The sequence below is a fragment of the Salmo salar genome, chromosome 16, assembly GCF_965601325.2.
Source record: "Salmo salar chromosome 16, fSalSal1, whole genome shotgun sequence".
In the NCBI taxonomy this organism is placed as follows: Eukaryota; Metazoa; Chordata; class Actinopteri; order Salmoniformes; family Salmonidae; genus Salmo; species Salmo salar.
In genome coordinates this window covers 35,182,501-35,204,563 of record NC_138306.1, presented here as the reverse complement: position 1 = coordinate 35,204,563, position 22,063 = coordinate 35,182,501, and the positions used below count along the sequence as shown (strand labels likewise).

The window sequence follows — 22,063 nt, the reverse complement described above, 5'->3', positions numbered from 1 at the left end:
CAGTTAAAGCAGCAGAGACTCATGGCTGCCCCCCCTCCCCCACATCTGTGTGTGACTTTTCCCCAGCTCCTCTGTCACCTACGGCTGTGTGTTACATTCCCCCAGCTACCCCCACGACACAGCCCTCCGTGAGCCCGGACCGCACCCCCCCAGCACAGCTACCCCAGATGGGAGAGGAGAGGACACTGTCTGCAGTGAGGGAGATATGGGGGAGGAACTGTGTTGGTCTTGACCCCAAGCAGCAGGAAAGGTTGTGGCAGTTGCTGTTTGAATTCAGAGACAGCTTTGCGCTGAGTGAGGAGGAGGTGGGTCAGACTCATCTGGTGCAGCATGAGATCGACACAGGTGATGCTCGACCCATCAAGATGCGTCCCCGCCGTATCCTGCTGGCACGCCAGGAGGCGGCAGACAAGGCTGTGTTGGAGATGCAGCGGGCAGACTTCATCGAGCCCTCAGACAGCCCCTGGGCGGCGCCGGTTGTCATGGTTCCTAAGAAGGGGGGCAAGCTGAGGTTCTGTGCGGACTACAGGCGGCTGAATGAGGTAACCAGGAAGGACTCATACCCCATACCACGTATCGATGAGTCGCTGGACCTGGTTAGGGGGTCCTCCTGGTTCTCCTCACTAGACCTCCGCAGTGGCTACTGGCAGGTGCCCCTCTCCCCAGAGGCCAGAGCCAAAATTGCGTTCTCCACTAACAGAGGACACTGGCAGTTCAAGGTCCTGTGCTTCGGCCTGTGCAACGCTCCAGCTACTTTTGAGCGTTTGATGGACAGGGTGCTGGACGGCATCCCCCGACAGCAGTGTCTGGTATACCTTGATGACATCCTGGCCCATGGCAGCTCCTTCCAGTCAGCCCTGGTGGCGCTGCGGAGTGTGCTGGAGCGGGTGGCTGCCGCAGGTCTGAAGCTCCACCCCGAGAAGTGCCACTTCATGAGGAGAGAGGTGTCCTTCCTGGGCCACCGAGTGGGGAAGGAGGGGATCAGCACCATGGAGGACAAGGTGGGGGCTGTCCGAGACTGGCCCACCCCCACCGACCAGCATCAGCTGAAGAGCTTCCTGGGCCTGGCCTCGTACTACAGGAGGTTTGTACGGGGCTTCTCAAGCGTCGCTGCTCCCCTGAACCACCTGCTGCCGAAGGACAAGGCCTTCACTTGGACAGGGGAGTGTGAGGAGGCCTTCAACACCCTCAAATGTGCACTGATCGAGGCCCCTGTGCTCGCCCCCCCTGACCTCACCTTGCCCTTTATCCTGGACACAGACACGAGCAATGTGGGCATGGGTGGGGTGCTGGCCCAGGTGGGGCCAGAGGGGGAGAGAGTGGTGGCGTACTTCAGCAGAACATTTAACAAACATGAGCGCCGCTACTGTGTCACCCGGCGGGAGCTCTTGGCTGTTGTGGCTTCCATCAAACACTTCAAGTACTACCTGGGTGGCCTGCCATTTACTGTGAGGACTGACCACTCTGCTCTCAAGTGGCTCATGTCGTTCAGAGAACCAGAGGGGCAGGTGGCACGCTGGTTGGAGGAGCTTCAGCCGTATGACTTCACAGTGGTGCACAGGGCAGGGGCACGCCACTCCAACGCCGACGCCATGTCCCGTCGCCCCTGTACTGCAGATGGCTGCCGCCACTGTGAACGGAGAGAGGGACGGGAGAGAGCGCTGTGTGCAGAGGAGGGGGTCTGTGCCACAGTGTGTCAGGCGAGCGGCCCTGTCTGCGGTGAGCTGCAGACTGTCGACGTGGCTGAATGGGGGCAGCAGCAGGGACGGGACACAGACCTACAGCCAGTGCTACAGTGGGTAGAGGCACAGGTGAGGCCACCATGGGAAGAGGTGACAGCGCTCTCACTCGCGACCAAAGGGTTGTGGTCAAAGTTTGAGAGACTGCGGCTGGCTGATGGCGTGCTACAGCGGGCATGGAAGGAGTCAGCTACGGGAGAGGAGAGGTGGCAGGTGGTGGTCCCAAAAGCATTGCGGGAGGCTGTGCTCCAGAGTACTCATGGGGGGGTGGGGACTGGACACTTTGGGGTCACAAAAACACTCCGCCGCCTCCGTCAGGGCTTTTATTGGGGGCAGCACAAGAGGGATGTGGAGGACTTTTGCCGCCGCTGTGACAACTGCACAGCGAGAAAGGGCCCTCCAGGCCGCTCTCATGCTCAGCGCCAACAGTTCCCAGTGGGGGCTCCCATGGAGAGGGTGGGAGTGGATGTAGTTGGGCCGTTCCCCACCACAGACAGTGGAAACCGCTGGGTGCTCACGGCTATGGACTATTTCACAAAATGGCCTGAGGCCTATGCTCTGCCTGACCAGGAGGCAGAGACCATCGTCGACGCCCTGACAGCGGGGATGTTCAGCAAGTTTGGAGCTGCGGAGTCCATCCACAGCGACCAAGGCAGAAACTTTGAGTCCCGTGTGTTCGCCACCATGTGTGAGAGGCTGGGTATGCACAAGACCCGCACTACTCCTCTCCATCCTCAAAGTGATGGCCTTGTGGAGCGCTTCAACAAAACGCTTGGACAGCAGCTGGCCATCGTCTCTGCCAAACACCAGCGTGACTGGGACAAGCATCTGCCTATGGTCCTCATGGCATGCCGTTCCGCTGTCCAAGACTCCACCTCCTGCACGCCTGCCCTCCTCATGCTGGGGAGAGAGATCCGCACCCCTGCGGAGATGGCGTTTGGTCGGCCCCTGGATAGCCCTCATGTTCCCCCGGGGCCGGAGTATGCCCGGAGACTCCAGGACCGCCTGGAGACAGCCCACAACTTCGCCAGAGAGCAGCTGGTGAATGCAGGTGTGAGGCAGAAGAGGAACTATGACGTGCACACCCAGGGAAGGCACTTTGTGGCTGGGGAGCTGGTCTGGGTCTACAGCCCCCTAAGGAAAAAAGGCAGATGCCCCAAGTTGGACAGTCACTGGGTGGGGCCCTGCAGCGTCCTGGAGAGGGTAGGGGAGGTTGTGTACCGGGTGCAGCTTCCTTCCAGGGGGAGAAAGGTGGCACTGCACCGGGACAGGTTAGCCCCATACAGAGGGGCCGCTTCTCCCCAAACCCCAGGGACCCCCACAATTCCCCTCTCTGGCAATGACATTCTCCAGGCACCCACCCCCAGGTGCCGTCGACAAGGCTCCAGACGGCCCACTCCCCCTGTCTCCCTCCCTGTGTCACCGCGTGGTTCCCCGGTGCCACGGACTGTATTCCCCGTTCCCGCTTCCTTGTCCCCCATATCCCTTCCTTCATCCCCTGGGTCCCAGAGGGGCAGCCCCCTGCCACGGATGGAGCCCCCTGTTTCACATCTGGACACTCTGCGACCATCACGGCCACGCAGGCAAAGGAGACCTCCGGGTCGCTTCAGAGACTTTGTTTGTTCCCTCGGGGACGAGGGACTTTGTGGTGGGGGGGCTGTGTAGCGACCCGCACAGACAGTTGTGGGTTATGTGTTAGGCTATTAGTGGGTTGTGTCATACTTACCAGTGTTCGCGGGGTCATGCCAATCAACCTGCTATCTGCCAATCACGGGAATGCCTGGAATGTTCTGATACCGGGCATCCTGGTGGTTGGCGGAGTGGCGTGGAGGGGGGTTGGGCAGGGGGATGGAGCATTGGAAGTTAAGACCGGGTTTAGCCATTGTTCTCTCTCTTACGTCTGGCCTTCACAAGAGAAGGTCACGATTGGTTTGTAGTGTACCTTTCATTTATTTGGCGTGGGCTACGGCCAAACAGTAGCCTGTGTTAAGTTGGGTTAATAAACCGTCCATTCGTTAACTCCATCCTCTGTCTGGACAATTGTTCCTTCATGATCTAGTCAGGTCATTACAGTATTTATTTGTAGATTACAATTTTAATGGTTTGGCATTATAATAAGTAGTGTGAGAATTTATATTGATATTTTCATGGATAACATTAGCATAATGTTTTATATTAGAGAGTGGAGAGGAAGGAGAGGAGGACAACTGGATAGGAAGAAGAGTGAAGGAGATAGAGGAGGAAAGGTAAAGATTTGATTACAGAGCCTGCCAATTTATTATTCCAAACAATGTTTTTGAGGTGAAATACAAAAATGAGGCAAGCAATGGAATCTGTTAATCAAAGTATTTTATCTAATAGTGTACTATTTATTACTAAATATTGGATAGGAAGGAGAAGAAAGTGAGAAGGAAAAATTAAGGGAGTAAAAAGAGTGACGCGAGGAGAGTGTAGAAGAGTGAGGTGGAAAGGTGAAAAGAAGAAAGAGAAGGAAGAAAAGTGAAGAAAAGAGGAGGAGAAGAAAAAGTTAAGAGAGCAAGAAGACTGACACAAGGAGAGTGAAGAAGAGCAGACAGAGGAGGTACAATGGCTCTTTCCAAGAAACGGAAATGCCATTTTAATGACAACATGATGAGAGAATTTTCATTTATACGCTCAGGTCATTGTCATGCTGGAGAGTCATGTCAGGATGAGCCTGCAGCAAGGGTACCACATGAGGGATGAGGATGTCTTCCCTGTAAGGCACAGCGTTGAGATTGCCTGAAATGACAACAAGCTCAGTCCGATGATGCTATGACACACCGTCCTACACCATGACGGACCCTCCACTTCCAAATCGATCCCACTCCAGAGCATAGGCATCGGTGTTACACTTATTCCTTTGACGTAAAACGCGAATCCGACCATCACCCCTGATGAGACAAAACCACGACTCGTCTGTGAAGAGCACATTTTGCCAGTCCTGTCTGGTCCAGTGACGGTGGGATTGTGCCCATAGGCGACATTGTTGCTGGTGATGTCTGGTGAGGACCTGCCTCACAACAGGCCTACAAGCCCTCAGTCCAGCCTCTCTCAGCCTATTGCGGACAGTCTGAGCACTGATGGAGGGATTGTGCATTCCTGGTGTAACTCGGGCAGCTGTTGTTATCACCCTGTACCTGTCCCGCAGGTGTGATGTTCGGATGTACCGATCCTGTGCAGGTGTTGCTACACGTGGTCAGCCACTGCGAGGATGATCAGCTGTCTGTCCTGTCCCCCTGTAGCGTTGTCTTAGGCGTGTCACAGTACGGACATTGCAATTTATTGCCCTGTCCACATCTGCAGTCCTCATGCCTCCTTGCAACATGCCTAAGGCACATTGACGCAGATGATCAGGGACCCTGGGCATCTTTCTTTTGGTGTTTTTCAGAGTCAGTAGAAAGGCCTCTTTAGTGTCCTAAGTTTTCATAACTGTGACCTTAATTGCCTATCGTCTGTAAGCTGTTCGTGTCTAAACGACCGTTCTACAGGTGCATGTTCATTAATTGTTTATGGTTCATTGAACAAGCATGGGAAACAGTGTTTAAACCCTTTACAATGTAGATCTGTGAAGTTATTTGGATTTTTACAAATTATCTTTGAAAGACAGGGTCCTGAAAAAGGGGCATGTCTTTTTTTGCTGAGTTTAGTTACAGATCTATGGACTGCACAGCACAACTGACACAAGCTTTGAGCCAAGTTTACATGTGCTAGGACAAAATGTGACGCCATAGTGAGTAACGTGTTAGAACCATGGTCAACTACTTTGATAACACAGGACCTAGACCAGGTTGAATTTGTGTCCCTGTCCATTGATTCATCCAATCATGGACATGTAAAGCTGCTGCCAATAGTAGTCAGATATTGTAAGATATATGATGGCAGCACATCTATGGAAACAAAACCTCTTGAATGTGTTGAATTGAAAGGTGAAACAGCAGAGGAAATTGCAGCTGAGGTCCTGGTGGTCATCTAAAAATGTAACCTGGAAAACAAAGTCGTGGCACACAAATACCAACTTTGGAGGACTGAATAGGCTGGGGAGGGTCAATGTCCATACCAAAGTAAAAAATGCTCTGCAGCGGGTGGTGTTTGGCTTAGGTTGTCCTGCCCACATCATTCATAACATGGCCAGAACAGCTTTTGATATGATTCCCCTTGATATTGATTACCTGCTCACAAAGATATTTTTCCCATTCAGAGTAGAAAGACTGAAGAGCTTTTGTGAGTTTGTTGGCCAGGAGTACCATAACATTTTAGGACACAACAATGTTCGCTGGCTGTCCATGTTCCCTTCTCTAGAAAAGTGCTTAAAATGTATGTGCCATTGAAATCCTTTTTTCTTCCTGAAGACAAATACCCTGTTGTCCTGTGAACAATGTTCAAAGATCCACTGACTGAACTTTGGCTGGCCTTTGTCCATGAAACCTGACCGTATTCAGTGACACGATAAAGATGCTTGAAGGCCAGGACCGCTGTGCTGTGGAGTCAGCTGCAATTCTGAGAAACATTAAGGCAAAATTTACTGCAAAATGTGAGTTCCTAAAGGGGGGATCGCTTGAAGAATGGAAAACATCTGAGACACCACTTAGTCAGAGATGGAGCATGGTGGTTACCCACTTCAAAGAGAATGACATTGCACACACTTTCCTGGCTAGATTAGCATCTGTTGTCATGTGCTTACCTGGAAGTAATGCACCAGTCGAGAGTGTTCTCCCAAATGAATGATACATGGACAGCAGCAAGAAATAGGTTTACTGTTCCTACCATCAAGGCCATGCTTATTGTGAAGACAAACTTCAACCTCCCCTGCTAGGAGTTCATGGAGAAGCTGGCCAAAGACAGCAATCCTGAAGAAAATACATTCTTCTGAGAAATATACAAATTAGGTTGGTATAAGTATATTATGTAGTTACCAATCTCATCATCATATGTTTTCTTTATTATGTTGTTAAGTATTTCACATATACTATTGTCTCTGGGGGTTTTTTCAATTTTGCTCATGTTCTCTTCTGCTCTTATTCTACCCAGACTACCAGGACCACTGAATGGCTGATCAGATTGGACAGTTCTGTCTTGTCTGTAGTGCATCTGTAATATAGTTGTTTTCTCTGTCCATCACAGTGTGCCTGTTAGACTAAATACACGAAACCGGAATTGTCCCCCTTTTTTATTTCATAAATAATAACATTGGATATTTTAATTATATTCACCGCCGAACTGGAAATGTCCCCGATTTTCAGTTCAGAAATCTGGTCAACTTAATCCAATAGCTAGCTAGCTAGCTAGCTAGCTAACTTCCTTCATGAACATCGGTAAATTAGCTATTTTTCCCTACCTGACCTTTATATAGGTTAACTAGCTAGCTGCCAATAATATATGTTCCTTATGAAACTGCAATTGGACTGTGAAAAATGTAGTGGAGGCAAGGAGACCTGGCTCGGTTAGCTAGCTAGGAATTTCTGGCAACGAGCTAATGTTAGCTAGCCAAAAACATCAGCTAGTTAGCATGTCGGGCAGCCTTAAAAGCTAGAAATAATTATATCGGAGCAAGTAGGCTGTCAACTGAAATTATTTGCTGTCCAGTTTATTGACAAACATTTGTGAGCTAAATCGAGGAGCTTGTTCTTTGTGATCACTAGCTAGCTATCTTAAATTAACATGTCACTAGCTAGCTATCTTAAATTAACTTAGTTGCCCAAGTAAAAGTAGCTGGTTTACTAACAGTAGCTAGCTACTCACTAGCTAGTTCTACATTTTATTTTAAGTTGTGTAAGTTAGCGGTTAAGGATGAGGACGTTAAATATTAAAGATTGAGTACTGTAGCTAGCTAACTGTAGCTAACACTATTTGGAAGAGAAAAAACTGTTACTAGTTTTTCAGCAGCCAATAGGCTATTCAAATTAGGTGAATTACTTAATATTGACATACAATATCCATATGTTATGGTTACTTTTCTGTGCTTACAGATTGACTATTTGGGATTGAAAGATGGCTGTGATGTGAAAGAGAGTGTGTGGAGGATCGTGGTACACATAATCTCCCATAATCTTTCAAAGACCATGAACTGGAGGTGAATCAATGGAAAGGTGCCCTTCTGCCAAATGCAGCTCAAAGATATAGTTAATTGTAAGTTAATGTTCTACTGTTGCCAAAGTCCTTCATGAATACTAGAAGTAAACCAATGATTCTTTATTCCCTAATTTTCATTTAAAGCTGCGATGAGTCCGATGCGACTGACAAAGAAAAGGAAAAAACAAAAGATGGTTCCGTCTGTCAGGGGATCGAAATGGTGGTTGTAAAAAAGAAGACAAAGTGAGAGGTTGGACAATATGTAGATACTCTTGGTGGGGTTCTGATGATAACCACCAGAGGATTAAAAAAAAAATCACAAATGTTTGTTCCAATACTACACCATTTACCCTACATTTCTAACCGTGGGGGGTATGCTGTTTATAGGGCTTGCTGTAATCTGCAAGTCATGTTTCTATTTTGTCTTTATAAAGCTAATTTGGGAAACAATCATTTGAGAAGTGAGCTTGTTTTAAAACAATATGTGTAACAGTGTTAGCTGTGTTGCACTGCAGAACATTAATGTTAACTATCAATGCATTTGTATGTTATGGTGTATGATTAAGCTAGCATGCACAAACTAGACTTTAGTGCATTAGAGTAGAGCACAGTGGAGTACAGTATACATTACTGTATTCTAATTTAATATGCTTTATTGTGCTAACTGTACTGTACTATACAACTTAAGACAATATCTGTATTTAAGACCCTAATCACAAAAATGCCATGTTAAAGAAGGGTGAAGACACTTTGTAAAAAAAATAAAATACAAAATATCATTAGGTTTTGAGTAACTTACCAGCAGCAGCAGTTGTTTTCCTGAGATGGAAATAGTAACAAAGGCTCCAAAAACACATAAATACATACTTTTACAAGCTGCAAAGTTCTCGTTATCATGGTGCAGGTTTATAGATGTTGTAGAAATGAACATCCTGTCATAAAGTTTTAACTAGTCAGTGACCACACCCTGTGAGTACAGACATTTACATTGGTGTCATGGAACGCCCCCTTTTCTACTCTAGTATAAAAGCCACTTCCAACAAAATTTTACATTAGACCAGAAAATATGGAGCTGTCGCTACATGTTGAAATGGTTGTTAATTTAAACTAGAGTCAAGATAACGCCAGAACGAGGTCCCCACGTTGGAATGGCTATCACTCTAGAGACAAGAAAGCATGTACGCTGTCGCTACATGTTGAAATGGTTGGCAACTCTACCAAAGGACAAGACCAGAGAACGTGGATATCATTCCCATGTTGAAATGGCTAAGAAGTCTATAAACTAAAGAACAATTATTCAGGCTACTTTAGTCTGGTAAACGCATCCGTCCTAAGAACATTTCCGTATGGTACTCTGAAGTACCCATTATAACAACCTACAACTCTGACGGAGTTTGATCTCTGGTGGACAAAACCAGAGGATTTCTGTCGACTGACTATCGAGCAGATGGACCGGCGATCGCAGAGGGACAACAAAGGCATACACTTGTAAATATGGAAAATCCAAATGAGGTTGTTAGGGTGCTAAATGTCCATATTTCCGATGAAGTATTCAACTATGTGCAGTGAGGGAAAAAAGTATTTGATCCCCTGCTGATTTTGTACGTTTTCCCACTGACAAAAAAATTATCAGTCTATAATTTTAATGGTAGGTTTATTTGAACAGTGAGAGACAGAATAACAACAGAAAAATCCAGAAAAACGCATGTCAAAAATGTTATAAATTGATTTGCATTTTAATGAGGGAATTAAGTATTTGACCCCCTCTCAATCAGAAAGATTTCTGGCTCCCAGGTGTCTTTTATACAGGTAACGAGCGAGATTAGGAGCACACTCTTAAAGGGAGTGCTTCTAATCTCAGCTTGTTACCTGTATAAAAGACACCTGTCCACAGAAGCAATCAATCAATCAGATTCCAAACTCTCCACCATGGCCAAGACCAAAGAGCTCTCCAAGGATGTCAGGGACAAGATTGTAGACCTACACAAGGCTGGAATGGGCTACAAGACCATCGCCAAGCAGCTTGGTGAGAAGGTGACAACAGTTGGTGCGATTATTCGCAAATGGAAGAAGCACAAAAGAACTGTCAATCTCCCTCGGCCTGGGGCTCCATGCAAGATCATGAGAACAGTGAGGAATCAGCCCAGAACTACACGGGAGGATCTTGTCAATGATCTCAAGGCAGCTGTGACCATAGTCACCAAGAAAACAATTGGTAACACACTACGCCGTGAAGGACTGAAATCCTGCAGCGCCCGCAAGGTCCCCCTGCTCAAGAAAGCACATATACATGCCCGTCTGAAGTTTGCCAATGAACTTCTGAATGATTCAGAGGACAACTGGGTGAAAGCGTTGTGGTCAGATGAGACCAAAATGGCATCAACTCAACTCGCCGTGTTTGGAGGAGGAGGAATGCTGCCTATGACCCCAAGAACACCATCCCCACCGTCAAACATGGAGGTGGAAACATTATGCTTTGGGGGTGTTTTTCTGCTAAGGGGACAGGACAACTTCACCGCATCAAAGGGACGATGGACGGGGCCATGTACCGTCAAATCTTGGGTGAGAACCTCCTTCCCTCAGCCAGGGCATTGAAAATGGGTCGTGGATGGGTATTCCAGCATGACAATGATCCAAAACACACGGTCAAGGTAACAAAGGAGTGGCTCAAGAAGAAGCACATTAAGATCCTGCAGTGGCCTAGCCAGTCTCCAGACCTTAATCCCATAGAAAATCTGCGGAGGGAGCTGAAGTTTCGAGTTGCCAAACGTCAGCCTCGAAACCTTAATGACTTGGAGAAGATCTGCAAAGAGGAGTGGGACAAAATCCCTCCTGAGATGTGTGCAAACCTGGTGGCCAACTACAATAAACATCTGACCTCTGTGATTGCCAACAAGGGTTTTGCCACCAAGTACTAAGTCATGTTTTGCAGAGGGGTCAAATACTTATTTCACTCATTAAAATGCAAATCATTTAATAACATTTTTGACATGCGTTTTTCTGGATTTTTCTGTTGTTATTCTGTCTCTCACTGTTCAAATAAACCTACTATTAAAATTATAGACTGATCATTTCTTTGTCAGTGGGCAAACGTACAAAATCAGCAGGGGATCAAATACTTTTTTCCCTCACTGTATGTAGGGAATTCACTCTTGAATTCTTGAACTGTCCCCACCTCTTTCCTTTGTCTACCAAGCCGTCATATCGGCTTAGCCCACTAGGTACTTTTCTATCATGTCAATAACCAATGTATGACCTAATTGTGTGTGTCTACGTAATTTGTATATCGCTGATTCATGATCTATGCTAGGGTTCGTGCAGATATCCAAGGGTTTGCGACATTCAGAATATGACTGATGAGGTAATAATATATTAATAAGTGACTATAATCGATAAGATATGACAATTGGAACTCTATAAACAAAAAATGTTCCGTGGTGCTCCGACTTCCTAGTTAATTACTATTGTGTGATTCGTTGAATTACGGAATAATTACACATAGCGAATTGATTTGATAATATAGAGTCTTCACATTTATTGACAGCAAACGCTACGATAGTTTCCTAAATACTGAAATTGTCCTTCAACTGTTGTAATTTCATTTCCCAACTTGTGAATCAGATTGTTACTTGGTCCTGTCCGGACAAACCAAATCTGGGGTTGTAGCTCAAGAAGAGCCACATTGTAGTTTTATCATTGTATGTATTATCTTTTGCTGGTGAATAAAATGTACAAATCACAGTCCAATTCTGTCTTTAACGTTTTAGAAATGTTGTTCTCTGGACCACACTATCTACCTAGAGTTTTCATCTGTATTTTTCGTAGCTGTTTACATACCACCAAAGACTGAGGCTGGCACTAAGACCACATTGAAGGAGCAGTATTACTCCATAGGCAAACAAGAAAACGCTCACCCTGAGGCGGGGCTCCTAGTAGCCGAGTACTTTCATGCAGGGAAATTTAAATCCGTTTTACCAAATTTCTATCAGGTTAAATGTGCAACCAGAGGGACAAAAACTCAGGACCCCCTTTACTCCACACACAGAGACGCATACAAAGCTCTCCCTCACCCTCCATTTGGCAAATCTGACCATAATTCTATCCTCCTGATTCCTGCTTACAAGCAAAAATTAAAGCAGGAAGCACCAGTGTCTCGAGCAATAAAAAAATTGTCAGATGAAGCAGATGCTAAGCTACAGGACTGTTTTGCTAGCACAGACTGGAATATGTTCCGGGGTTCCTCAGATGGCATTGAGGAGTACACCACATCAGTCATTGGCTTCATCAATAAGTGCATCGATGACGTCGTCCCCACAGTGACCATATGTACATACCCCAACCAGAAGCCATGGATTACAGGCAACATCCGCATTGAGCTAACGGCTAGAGCTGCTGCTTTCAAGGAGCAGGACTCAAACCCGGAAGCTTATAAGAAATCCCGCTATGCCCTCCGACGAACCATCAAACAGGCAAAGCATCAATACAGGACTAAGATCGAATCGTACTACACCGGCTCTGACGCTCATCAGATGTGACAGGGCTTTTAAACCATTACAGACTGCAAAGGGAAGCACAGCCGAGAGCTGCCCAGTCACACGAGCCTACCAGATGAGCTAAGCAACTTCTATGCTCGCTTCGAGGCAAATAACACTGAAACATGCATGAGAGCACCAGATCTTCCGGAAGACTGTGTGATCACGCTCTCCACTGCCGATGTGAGTAAGACCTTTAAACAGGTCAACATTCACAAGGTCGCAAGGCCAGATGGATTACCAGGAGGTGTACTTCGAGCATACACTGACCAACTCGCAGGTGTATTCACTGACATTTTCAACCTCTCCCTGTCCCAGTCTGTAATACCAACATGTTTTAAGTGGACTACTATAGTCCCTGTGCCCAAGAACACTAAGGTAACCTGCCTAAATGACTACCGACCCGTAGCACTCACGTCTGTATCCATGAAGTGCTTTGAAAGGCTGGTCATGGCTCACATCAACACCATTACCCCAGAAATCCTAGACCCACTACAAATTACTTCCGGCGCCGACAGAGATGGCCGCCTCGCTTCGCGTTCCTAGGAAACTATGCAGTATTTTGTTTTTTTATGTGTTATGACTTAAACAGCCATCACTAACATTGAGTGGCTGCTGCCAACATACTGACGCATCTCTAGCCACTTTAATAACGAAAACATTTATGTAATAAATGTATCACTAGCCACTTTAAACAATGCCACTTTATATAATGTTTACATACCCTACATTACTCATCTCATATGTATATACTGTACTCTATACCATCTACTGCATCTTGCCTATGCCGTTCGGCAATCGCTCGTTCATATATTTTTATGTACATATTCTTATTCATTCCTTTACCCTTGTGTGTATAAGGTAGTTGTTGTGAAATTGTTAGGTTAGATTACTTGTTAGATATTACTGCATAGTCAGAACTAGAAGCACAAGCATTTCGCTACACTCGTATTAACATCTGCTAACCATGTGTATGTGACAAATAAAATTTGATTTGATTTGAATTTGCAGACCGCCCCAACAAATCCACAGATGATGCAATCTCTATTGCACTCCACACTGCCCTTTCCCACCTGGACAAAAGGAACACCTATGTGAGAATGCTATTTGTTGACTACAGCTCAGCGTTCAACACCATAGTGCCCTCAAGGCTCATCAATAAGCTAAGGACCCTGGGACTAAACACCTCCCTCTGCAACTGGATCCTGGACTTCCTGATGGGCCACCCCCAGGTGGTGAGGGTAGGTAACAACACATCTGCAACGCTGATCTTCAACACAGGGGCCCCTCAGGGGTGAGTACTCAGTCCCCTAAAGTACTACCTGTTCACTAATGAATGCACGGCCAGGCACGCCTCCAACACCATCATTAAGTTTGCCGATGACACAACAGTAGGCCTGATCACCGACAACGACGAGACAGCCTATAGGGAGGAGATCAGAGACCTTGCCATGTGGTGCCAGGACAACAACCTCTCCCTCAATGTGATTAAGACAAAGAAGTTGATTGTGGACTACAGGAAAAAGCGGACCGAGCACGCCCCCATTCTCATCGTCGGGGCTGTAGTGGAACAGGTTGAGAGCTTCAAGTTTCTTGGTGTCCACATCACCAACAAACTAACATGGTCCAAGCACACCAAGACAGTCGTGAAGGGGGCATGACAACGCCTATTCCCCCTCAGGAGACTGAAAAGATTTGGCATGGGTCTTCAGATCCTCAAAAGGTTCTACAGCTGCAACATCGAGAGCTTCCTGACTGGTTGCATCACTGCCTGGTATGGCAACTGCTCGGCCTCTGACCGCGAGGCACTACAGAGGATAGTGCGAATGGCTCAGTATATCACTAGAGCCAAGCTTCCTGCCGTCCAGGACCTCTATACTAGGCGGTGTCAGAGGAAGGCCCTAAAAATTGTCAAAGACTCCAGCCACCCTAGTCATAGACTGTTCTCTCTGCTACCACACGGCAAGCGGTACTGGAGCACAAAGTCTAGGTCCAAAAGGCTTCTAAACAACTTCTACACCCAAGCCATAAGACTCTTGAACATCTAATCAAATGGCTACCCAGACTTTTTGTATTGCCCCCCCCCCCCCTTTTACACCACTGCTACTATCTGTTGTTATCATCTATGTCTTCCCTGTGGCTCAGTTGGTAGAGCATGGTGTTTGCAACGCCAGCATGGTGTGTGCAACGCCAAGGTTGTGGGTTTGATTCCCACGGGGGGCAGTACAAAAAAACAAAAAAATGCATGAAATGAAATGTATGCATTCACTACTGTAAGTCGCTCTGGATAAGAGCGTCTGCTAAATGACTAAAATGTAATCTATGCATAGTCATTTTAATAACTCTACCTACATGTATATATTACCTCAACTTACCGGTGCCCCTGCACATTGACTCCCTTTTATTGTCTCGCTATTGTTATTTTACTGCTTCTCTTTAATTACTTGCTACTTTTATTTCTTATTCTTATCTGCATTTTTTTTAACTGCATTGTTGGTTATGGGCTCGTAAGTAAGCATTTCACTGTAAGGTCTAGACTGTAAGGTCTACACCTGTTGTATGTACATGTATATATTACCTCAACTTACCAGTGCCCCTGCACATTGACTCCCTTTTATTGTCTCGCTATTGTTATTTTACTGCTTCTCTTTAATTACTTGCTACTTTTATTTCTTATTCTTATCTGCATTTTTTAAAACTGCATTGTTGGTTATGGGCTCGTAAGTAAGCATTCACTGTAAGGTCTACACCTGTTGTATTCGACGCATGTGACTAATAACATTTGATTTGATTTGAAATGTAGTTACAAGGTGGGTCAATTCTGGCTGAGTTATGGCTGCCGCATCTGGGCCACTGCATGGCCCTATTTCCAAACCACATGTGGGCGACACAAAAGTGGCCGTTGTGGGCCAGTCCAGCCCAGATAAATGTTGCTACCTGGGATGAGCCTCTTAGGTTTTGTATTGAAGTCAATGTACCAGAGGAGGACAGAAGCTATCTTTCCTCTGGCTACACCATGGTGCTACCCTACAGAGTGCTGCTGAGGCTACTGTAGACCTTCATTGCAAAACGGTGTTTTAATAAACTATTTGGCAATGTGAATATATTTAGTATAGTTTTATCTAAAAAGTCTAACTTTTTAAATGTTTCAGTATTTTTTATTTGGGGGAACCATTGAATTAAATATGTATTTAATAAAGTCATATTTTAGGTTCATAGACATCGTTTTATTTTAGTAGTCTGGGTGGAATTTGGTGGCCTGGGTGGAACCTGTCCACTCTTTTCCAACTCAATATGTATATTTTGTTACATAATTGCTCTCCCATACACAAGAGGCAAAGGTTGACCACGTGGAATAAAAATATTCCACAATTTAACCTAGCATTTTAAGGTGGGGAGAGTGTCATTGGAGGAACAGGTTTGAAAAGGTCGGTTGTGAAAGTACTGTCACTTTAATAAGACACCGGAACTGATTGTGTGGTATTCCGTGTGTTACGATTTACAACTGTAAAGAGAGTACTTCCAGACTGCGATGATACCCCAGCACATAATTTGTACATTGCGTAGTGGTGTGAGGTGTTGGCAACATCGAAGTGTTTTGGGAACGGTTTTACGGGTAGAGGCCTTGGACTTTCGAAGTGTGCGCTGTCGGTCTACCTCGGCTGGCCCTGTCAGATCCATGGAGGAAATACTGACGAGGGTTGTGGTACCATTACCTACATACGAGACGAGAGAGAAGTCCCCGCCTCCCTCTGAATCGAACAGTGTGGAATTTATGCATTTCTACAGAAGCCTTGAAAAGGAAGAGAAGTCACAATTACTAGCAAAGTTGTCACACGATTTTGGTGTTGACCACAAAGGAGTTTCAGAGCTAGCAGGGAAGCTGCTCGACACTCAACAAAGGGACTTGGCTACAATACTGCAAGTAGAGGACAGGTTGCGATACAGTCTGACTCCTCGCTATAAACAATTACTTAATCACATAAGTAGGGTGGAATCGGGAGTGAAGTTTCTGGTGGACCTACGTGCCGATCTGCTTGAAATAATATCATCTAAAGCAAGTGACAGTCCTCATATTCGGGTAAAGGCATTGTTTACAACTTGGCCCGTTAATGTCAATTCCGTCGTGCGTTTTGGAAATATTTGACAGGTACAGCCTGTTCCTAGGGTGCAGTCGGGAATTCTTTACAAAAGCGCACGTGTTTCCCTCCTTGGAATCGACTGTCATTCCTGAGCATTTGGGGAATTGCTAAGCAAAAGAGAATAACAGAATTGTCTGACTGCACCTGCCAAATAGTAACTTTCACTATAACCAGACAGGTGTGATTGAAAATGTTAGCTATATTCCATATTTCTATTGGAAACGCTAAGATAATACACGTGATTTGCTTACAAACATGCTAATATATGACAGATTGCCAAGAAACAAAATAGACGAAATAGGTTCCAAATATAATGTACCCAATGAATAGGTACATTAAACATTTGTGTGTCAAAAGTTAAATCAGATGCAGGCCTATGAATGTATGGACTAAATAAAGTGTTGGCATGTTGAGTTGGCATGTTGAATAGGCCTATCGACGCGGTATGACGTAAGTCAAAGGGGCTTCCACATTAATATTGGTGTCTCATTTCAACCCGACCGCTAGAACAGTTCAGCTCAGATGACTTTTGCCCTAGTGAAGAAACGTACCTTAGTTATATTTTTAAAATGTCATGACCATCTGACAATCTAACCAATTATATTTACTGTTAGCATAGCATACCTCCTGGGTGATTATCATGAAACCAGTTTTAAAATGTCTGTAGCAAAATGAGTTACAAAACCATGATGCATCTGCAAAAAATCTACCATTCTAAGGACTAAGATATTGAGTTTTTGGGGGGAGTGTCTTATTTTAAATACATTGTACAGTTTTGCTTGAATTTTGCAAATGTTCATATTGATTTATTTATAACTTTTGGGGACTTTGAGAACTGTTGTGGTAATGAGAATTGTGTTCATGTTTGTAAAATGCATAATCTGATAAACAAAAACATAATAATAACGATGAAATAGATTATGTACAGATCCTAATCTTTGAAAAATTACAGATGAGAAATTTGTTTGTTTGGTCAGTTTTGTAAGAATGACCCCACTGCAACATTGGCCCAGGGTAGGCAACCCTGTTCCTGGAGTGCCGTAGATACTGCAAGATTTTGTTCCAACTAGGCACCACACCTAACCAACTGAGCTAATTGATCAGTTCAGTCATTGCCTAAATTCAACACACAGCTGGTCTTCCAGGTTGGTTAAATCAAAAACAGGACCTGGGTTGCCTAGAACCTGGCGTAGGCGATCTCCCTTCTTTAAACTTTTACCCACTTTACTAGGTCAGAAGTGACTGGTCTATTTGGCTATCACCTCAGACATGTTCCATGGAAAGGTAATACTGTATGGATGTGCCAGCTGTTTAAATATCAGTCCCAGGGGTGGACTGCCATCTGGCATTTATGGAAAATGCTAGATGGGATGGTCCAATTTTAGCCAACTGGGCCTGTCTAACTTGTTTATGTTTCTTCACAAAAGGATCATTATCTGGCTAATAATGGGCCAGTGCCTTGAGGGTTAAAACAAATGGGCTGCGTTGGGGTCTCAAGTAAAAAAAAATGGTCCGGTTTGTCAAATGCCAGAGCTGATTTCTGGTCCCAGTCCGCCCCTGATCAGTCCAATCAGACTTTATACTCTTACTCCCTCCAACCCTTTCTGAGGCAATTTACCATCTTGTACCCACATCAGTGTGTCTGACAAAGACCTTCTTTAATAGATACAAGTATTGTTCCCCTTGCTTCCCCTTGGGTGCTGTGGGACATGGAGGTGAAAGAGCAGAGATGAAATTGCTTAACTGGAACATCTAATTGGTCATCAATTAGGACATGCTTTGTTTAGTTTTCCAGCATCTCCCCACCAGTTATTATTTGGCCTCTTTATAGATTAGTTAAGTCTCACAGGGATTTGTTTATGTTCTGCTGGACCAGCTCTTTTCTCTTTTACCGTGTTTGAGAAATCTGCCATGATAACCAGAGGAGTTACTTTAACAAAGGTGGCACTGTCAATGCAGTAGGTGAAAATAGCTGTACTGTATACAATGTCTCCCTTACTTTTGGGAAAGAAATGTGGCATCCATACACTGCAACATTAGAAGAAGTTTAAATTTAACCTGGACCTCTGTCTCAATGTGCATCAGACAATTAAAATCGTGGACTTAGTTGCATGCGATATAATGCTACTTAATAGTCAAGGATGTATCATGCAATATTGGGACTCTACACTTTACAGACCTAGTGGAACAAAAGTAAACCTTGAATTTGGAGGTTTAAAATATCCCTCTGGTGGCCAGGTTGATCTATTTTATGAAATGCCTTCGGTTGGTGGATATAAAGTCTAAGGTCTTTGATAGGCTGATGCAGAATTCGTAATTAAAAAAAAAAACATTTAAGCTGGTGAGGTTAGCATAGGGCTACTGTGTGCCAGGTTACCTAATGGGACCAGCTGCAATATAGCGTTCTATCACGCGCAACTACATCGGCGATCGTAATTGGCTGATGCGCATTTTGATACTGAGGTCCAGGTTCAACTTCGCAAGTATGGCCCCTCTTAAATGGAATAGGTGAGAGTGAATAAGAGCCTCTCACCTACAATTTAAAAAAAACTCTGAACTATCAAATAGGCCTAGCTTATAAGTTTGAAATGGTCAAGATCAATGTTCCCTCAAAAAAAAATGTTGGCGCTGAGCAAATTTAATGTCAGCTGAGCGCAAACTTGAATGTTGTGAAAATTCTGTGCAACTTCCAGCACGCGTTTACTGTGACCACTGAGGCTGTACCCGCTTTAAGTTAGTTTTAACAATGGCCATGTAGGATACTGTGGCTATTCGATCATAATGTAGGCCTGCCAGAGTAGCTTACCCTCAAAAACAATGGAGAAAATGCATCCATAACATTTTAACATGGAAATAGCTGTTTGATCATTCAGCCCACTGTAGCAGCCAATGTGTGGTGTTCAATGTAGGCCTACATTCCATGAGAATGAAACAAAATGAACATGCAGGGCTTGATATTAACCTGTTTATCCACTTGTCCTTCAGACAAGGAGGTAACTGAAAATGTTGTTTGATGCAGGACACCACTTTACAAAATAAAATGCATTCCCATACCATTTATTACAGAGAATCAAACAAATTATATTGCCCTCTGCCTATTGGCTACTAAGCTTATTCAAGTGTGTCTTAACATGCAACACTGCCCCTTTAAGACAGAAAAAAAGCTCTTTACCCGACTTATTTTTCAAAGATGTCTAGAAATGTATACGTTTTGTGCTCTTGTAGGATGCAATCACTCCCCTATTGCTGAGTAAAAATGATCTATAACTAGGCTAATAACTCACTAATTAGCAAAGGATATCAACAAAATGTGCACACGTGGCTACATGCGCTTGTTTTGAGATCAAAGCGAGAAGTATTCTTGAGGTATTTTCTTGATGCTATGACAGAGTCTGCTGGTGATCCCACTAAATTCTGGAAAACTGTCAACTCACTTAAACGAGGAAACTCCTTGACTTCCCTGCCGAAGCAAATTACATCGGAATCTGGGATCATCAGTGACCGAACTGAAATTTGTGATGTTTTTAATAAGCATTTTATTTCTGCTGGTTTTCTTTTTGAAAGAAAATTGGCCAACATGATCCTGACCAGTCTATTGTTTCAGTCCCTCGCCCTTCAGCTGATGTGGAAAACAGTAAGCCGGTTTTTAATTTTCAAAAGGTCACAGAAGATGAGGTCTTATCTGCACTATGTGCTATAGATTCTAAAAAATCATTAGGCGCTGACAATCTGGATCCATATTTACTCAAGTGTGCGGCCTATTATTGCTGGTGTAGTGACGCATATTTTTAATCAAACATTTGTCGTAGGAAAGATTCCTAAATCTTGGAAAACAGCTTTTGTTTTACAACTCCTCAAGGGAGGTGATGGTAGTGAATTGGATAATTATCGGCCCATCTCTACGCTCTCCTGTTTGGCTAAAATTCTAGAGTCATTGGTGAATAGGCAACTACAATCTTTTTTAACTGTTAACAGTACTCTATCTAGTAATCAATCTGGCTTTAGACCTAAACACAGTACCAGTACGGTCACTGTACGTGTTGTAAATGATATTACTAATGCCCTAGATAATAGAAAGTACTGTGCCGCCTTGTTCATAGATTTATCTAAAGCTTTTGACACTGTAGACCATGCAATACTTTTGGGTAAGCTGTCGTCAATAGGACTGGGATTGGATGCCTGTCGTTGGTTTCATGACTATCTGAAGGATCGAAGTCAGGCTGTTAGAGTCGACGGCATCCAGTCAGAGCCATTGGAGTTGGTTAAAGGGATCCCACAAGGTTCTATACTTGGTCCATTACTGTTCACTCTCTCCATAAACAATATCGGTGATGAGATAAGAAAGTGTCAAATTCATTAATATGCTGATGACACTGTTATGTACTCTATCGCTTCAACGGCTGACCAAGCATTATCACTATTGGAGACAGATTTTAAGATATTACAAGGGTCTTTTATACAGCTGAAACTTGTTTTAAATGCAAAGAAAACACATTTTATGATTTTTAATAGGTTCAAAAAGTTGGTTGAAAATACACTTACACTTACGAGCTTAGATGGTTCTCAAATTAATCAGGTCTCTGCATATAAATACTTAGGGATATGGTTGGATGATAAACTGTCTTTTAAAATGCATATTGACGAACTTTGTAAACGGCTAAAAATCAAGCTAGGCTTCCTCTATAGAAACAGGACATGTTTGTCCTCTACAAATAGAAGACAAACAGCCTGCAGACTAAACTTAAACTTGAGACTCTTGTCCCCCTTGCTCATTTGAAATATTTATTGGAGCATTTTTATTTTTGTATTGCTTGTAACTGTTTCGGGTAATGCAAGTTCTTGTGCTGTTAGTAGAATAACCTATGTGTATGTCGTGTCTTTGGCTATGCCGGATTAAGTGATATGACATGCTATTCTATAAAATCCTTTCTCTGTAATTAATATTACCTGATTGAGCTAATCATGTAAATGTCATTAACTAGAAAGTCGGGGCACCACGAAAGAGTGTTTATACAGCTGTTATCTTCCTAATAAACTCTTAAAGACCTAGTAATATTTTACATCAATAGCAGTCAATATTAATCATCACCTAATTTCAGTCTCATCTGAAAGTTGTAAATTCTTGGTTATCTTCACGAACCCTGGCTAACAAGTTGGATCAGCAATACAAAATTGGGTTTAATTATTTATTTACTAAATACCTAACTAATCACACAGAATTACATATACACAGAATGCAAATTATGTCCTACAGAAAACTTCCCTGGTGGACGGAACCTGTATGATAGCTTGTTACACAAAGAGAGGGGGTTGGGCTTGAATGAAAGAGCGGGAAGACTGAGGAACAAAGGGAGAAGCTGTGCTATCGTAAATACAGTATCTTATGCATTCTAAATTACCGCCCATTTGGAAAAGGAAAATGCAATAAATATTTACTCTGAACTGTGCTTCGGTAGGTTGGTCGTAGATGCTGGCCGTGTTGGCCAACAGAGATCTTTCTGTCCTCGGAAGAATTTCTCTGGTGGTAAACTGGATACGTTGTAGTATCTTCGTTGTGTGT

General features: G+C 44.2%; 1 protein-coding gene across 1 annotated transcript in view; it reads left to right on the top strand.

Moving 5' to 3' along the window:
• Window positions 1-15,797: 15,797 nt before the first annotated feature.
• Window positions 15,798-22,063, top strand: part of LOC106573701 (malonyl-CoA decarboxylase, mitochondrial) — a 14,934-nt gene continuing 8,668 nt past the window's right edge. Inside the window, exon 1 of the mRNA XM_014148992.3 lies at window positions 15,798-16,442. Within this exon, the coding sequence (XP_014004467.1) occupies window positions 15,894-16,442 (549 nt within the window). The 5' untranslated portion in view covers window positions 15,798-15,893. The remainder of the gene's footprint in view (window positions 16,443-22,063) is intronic.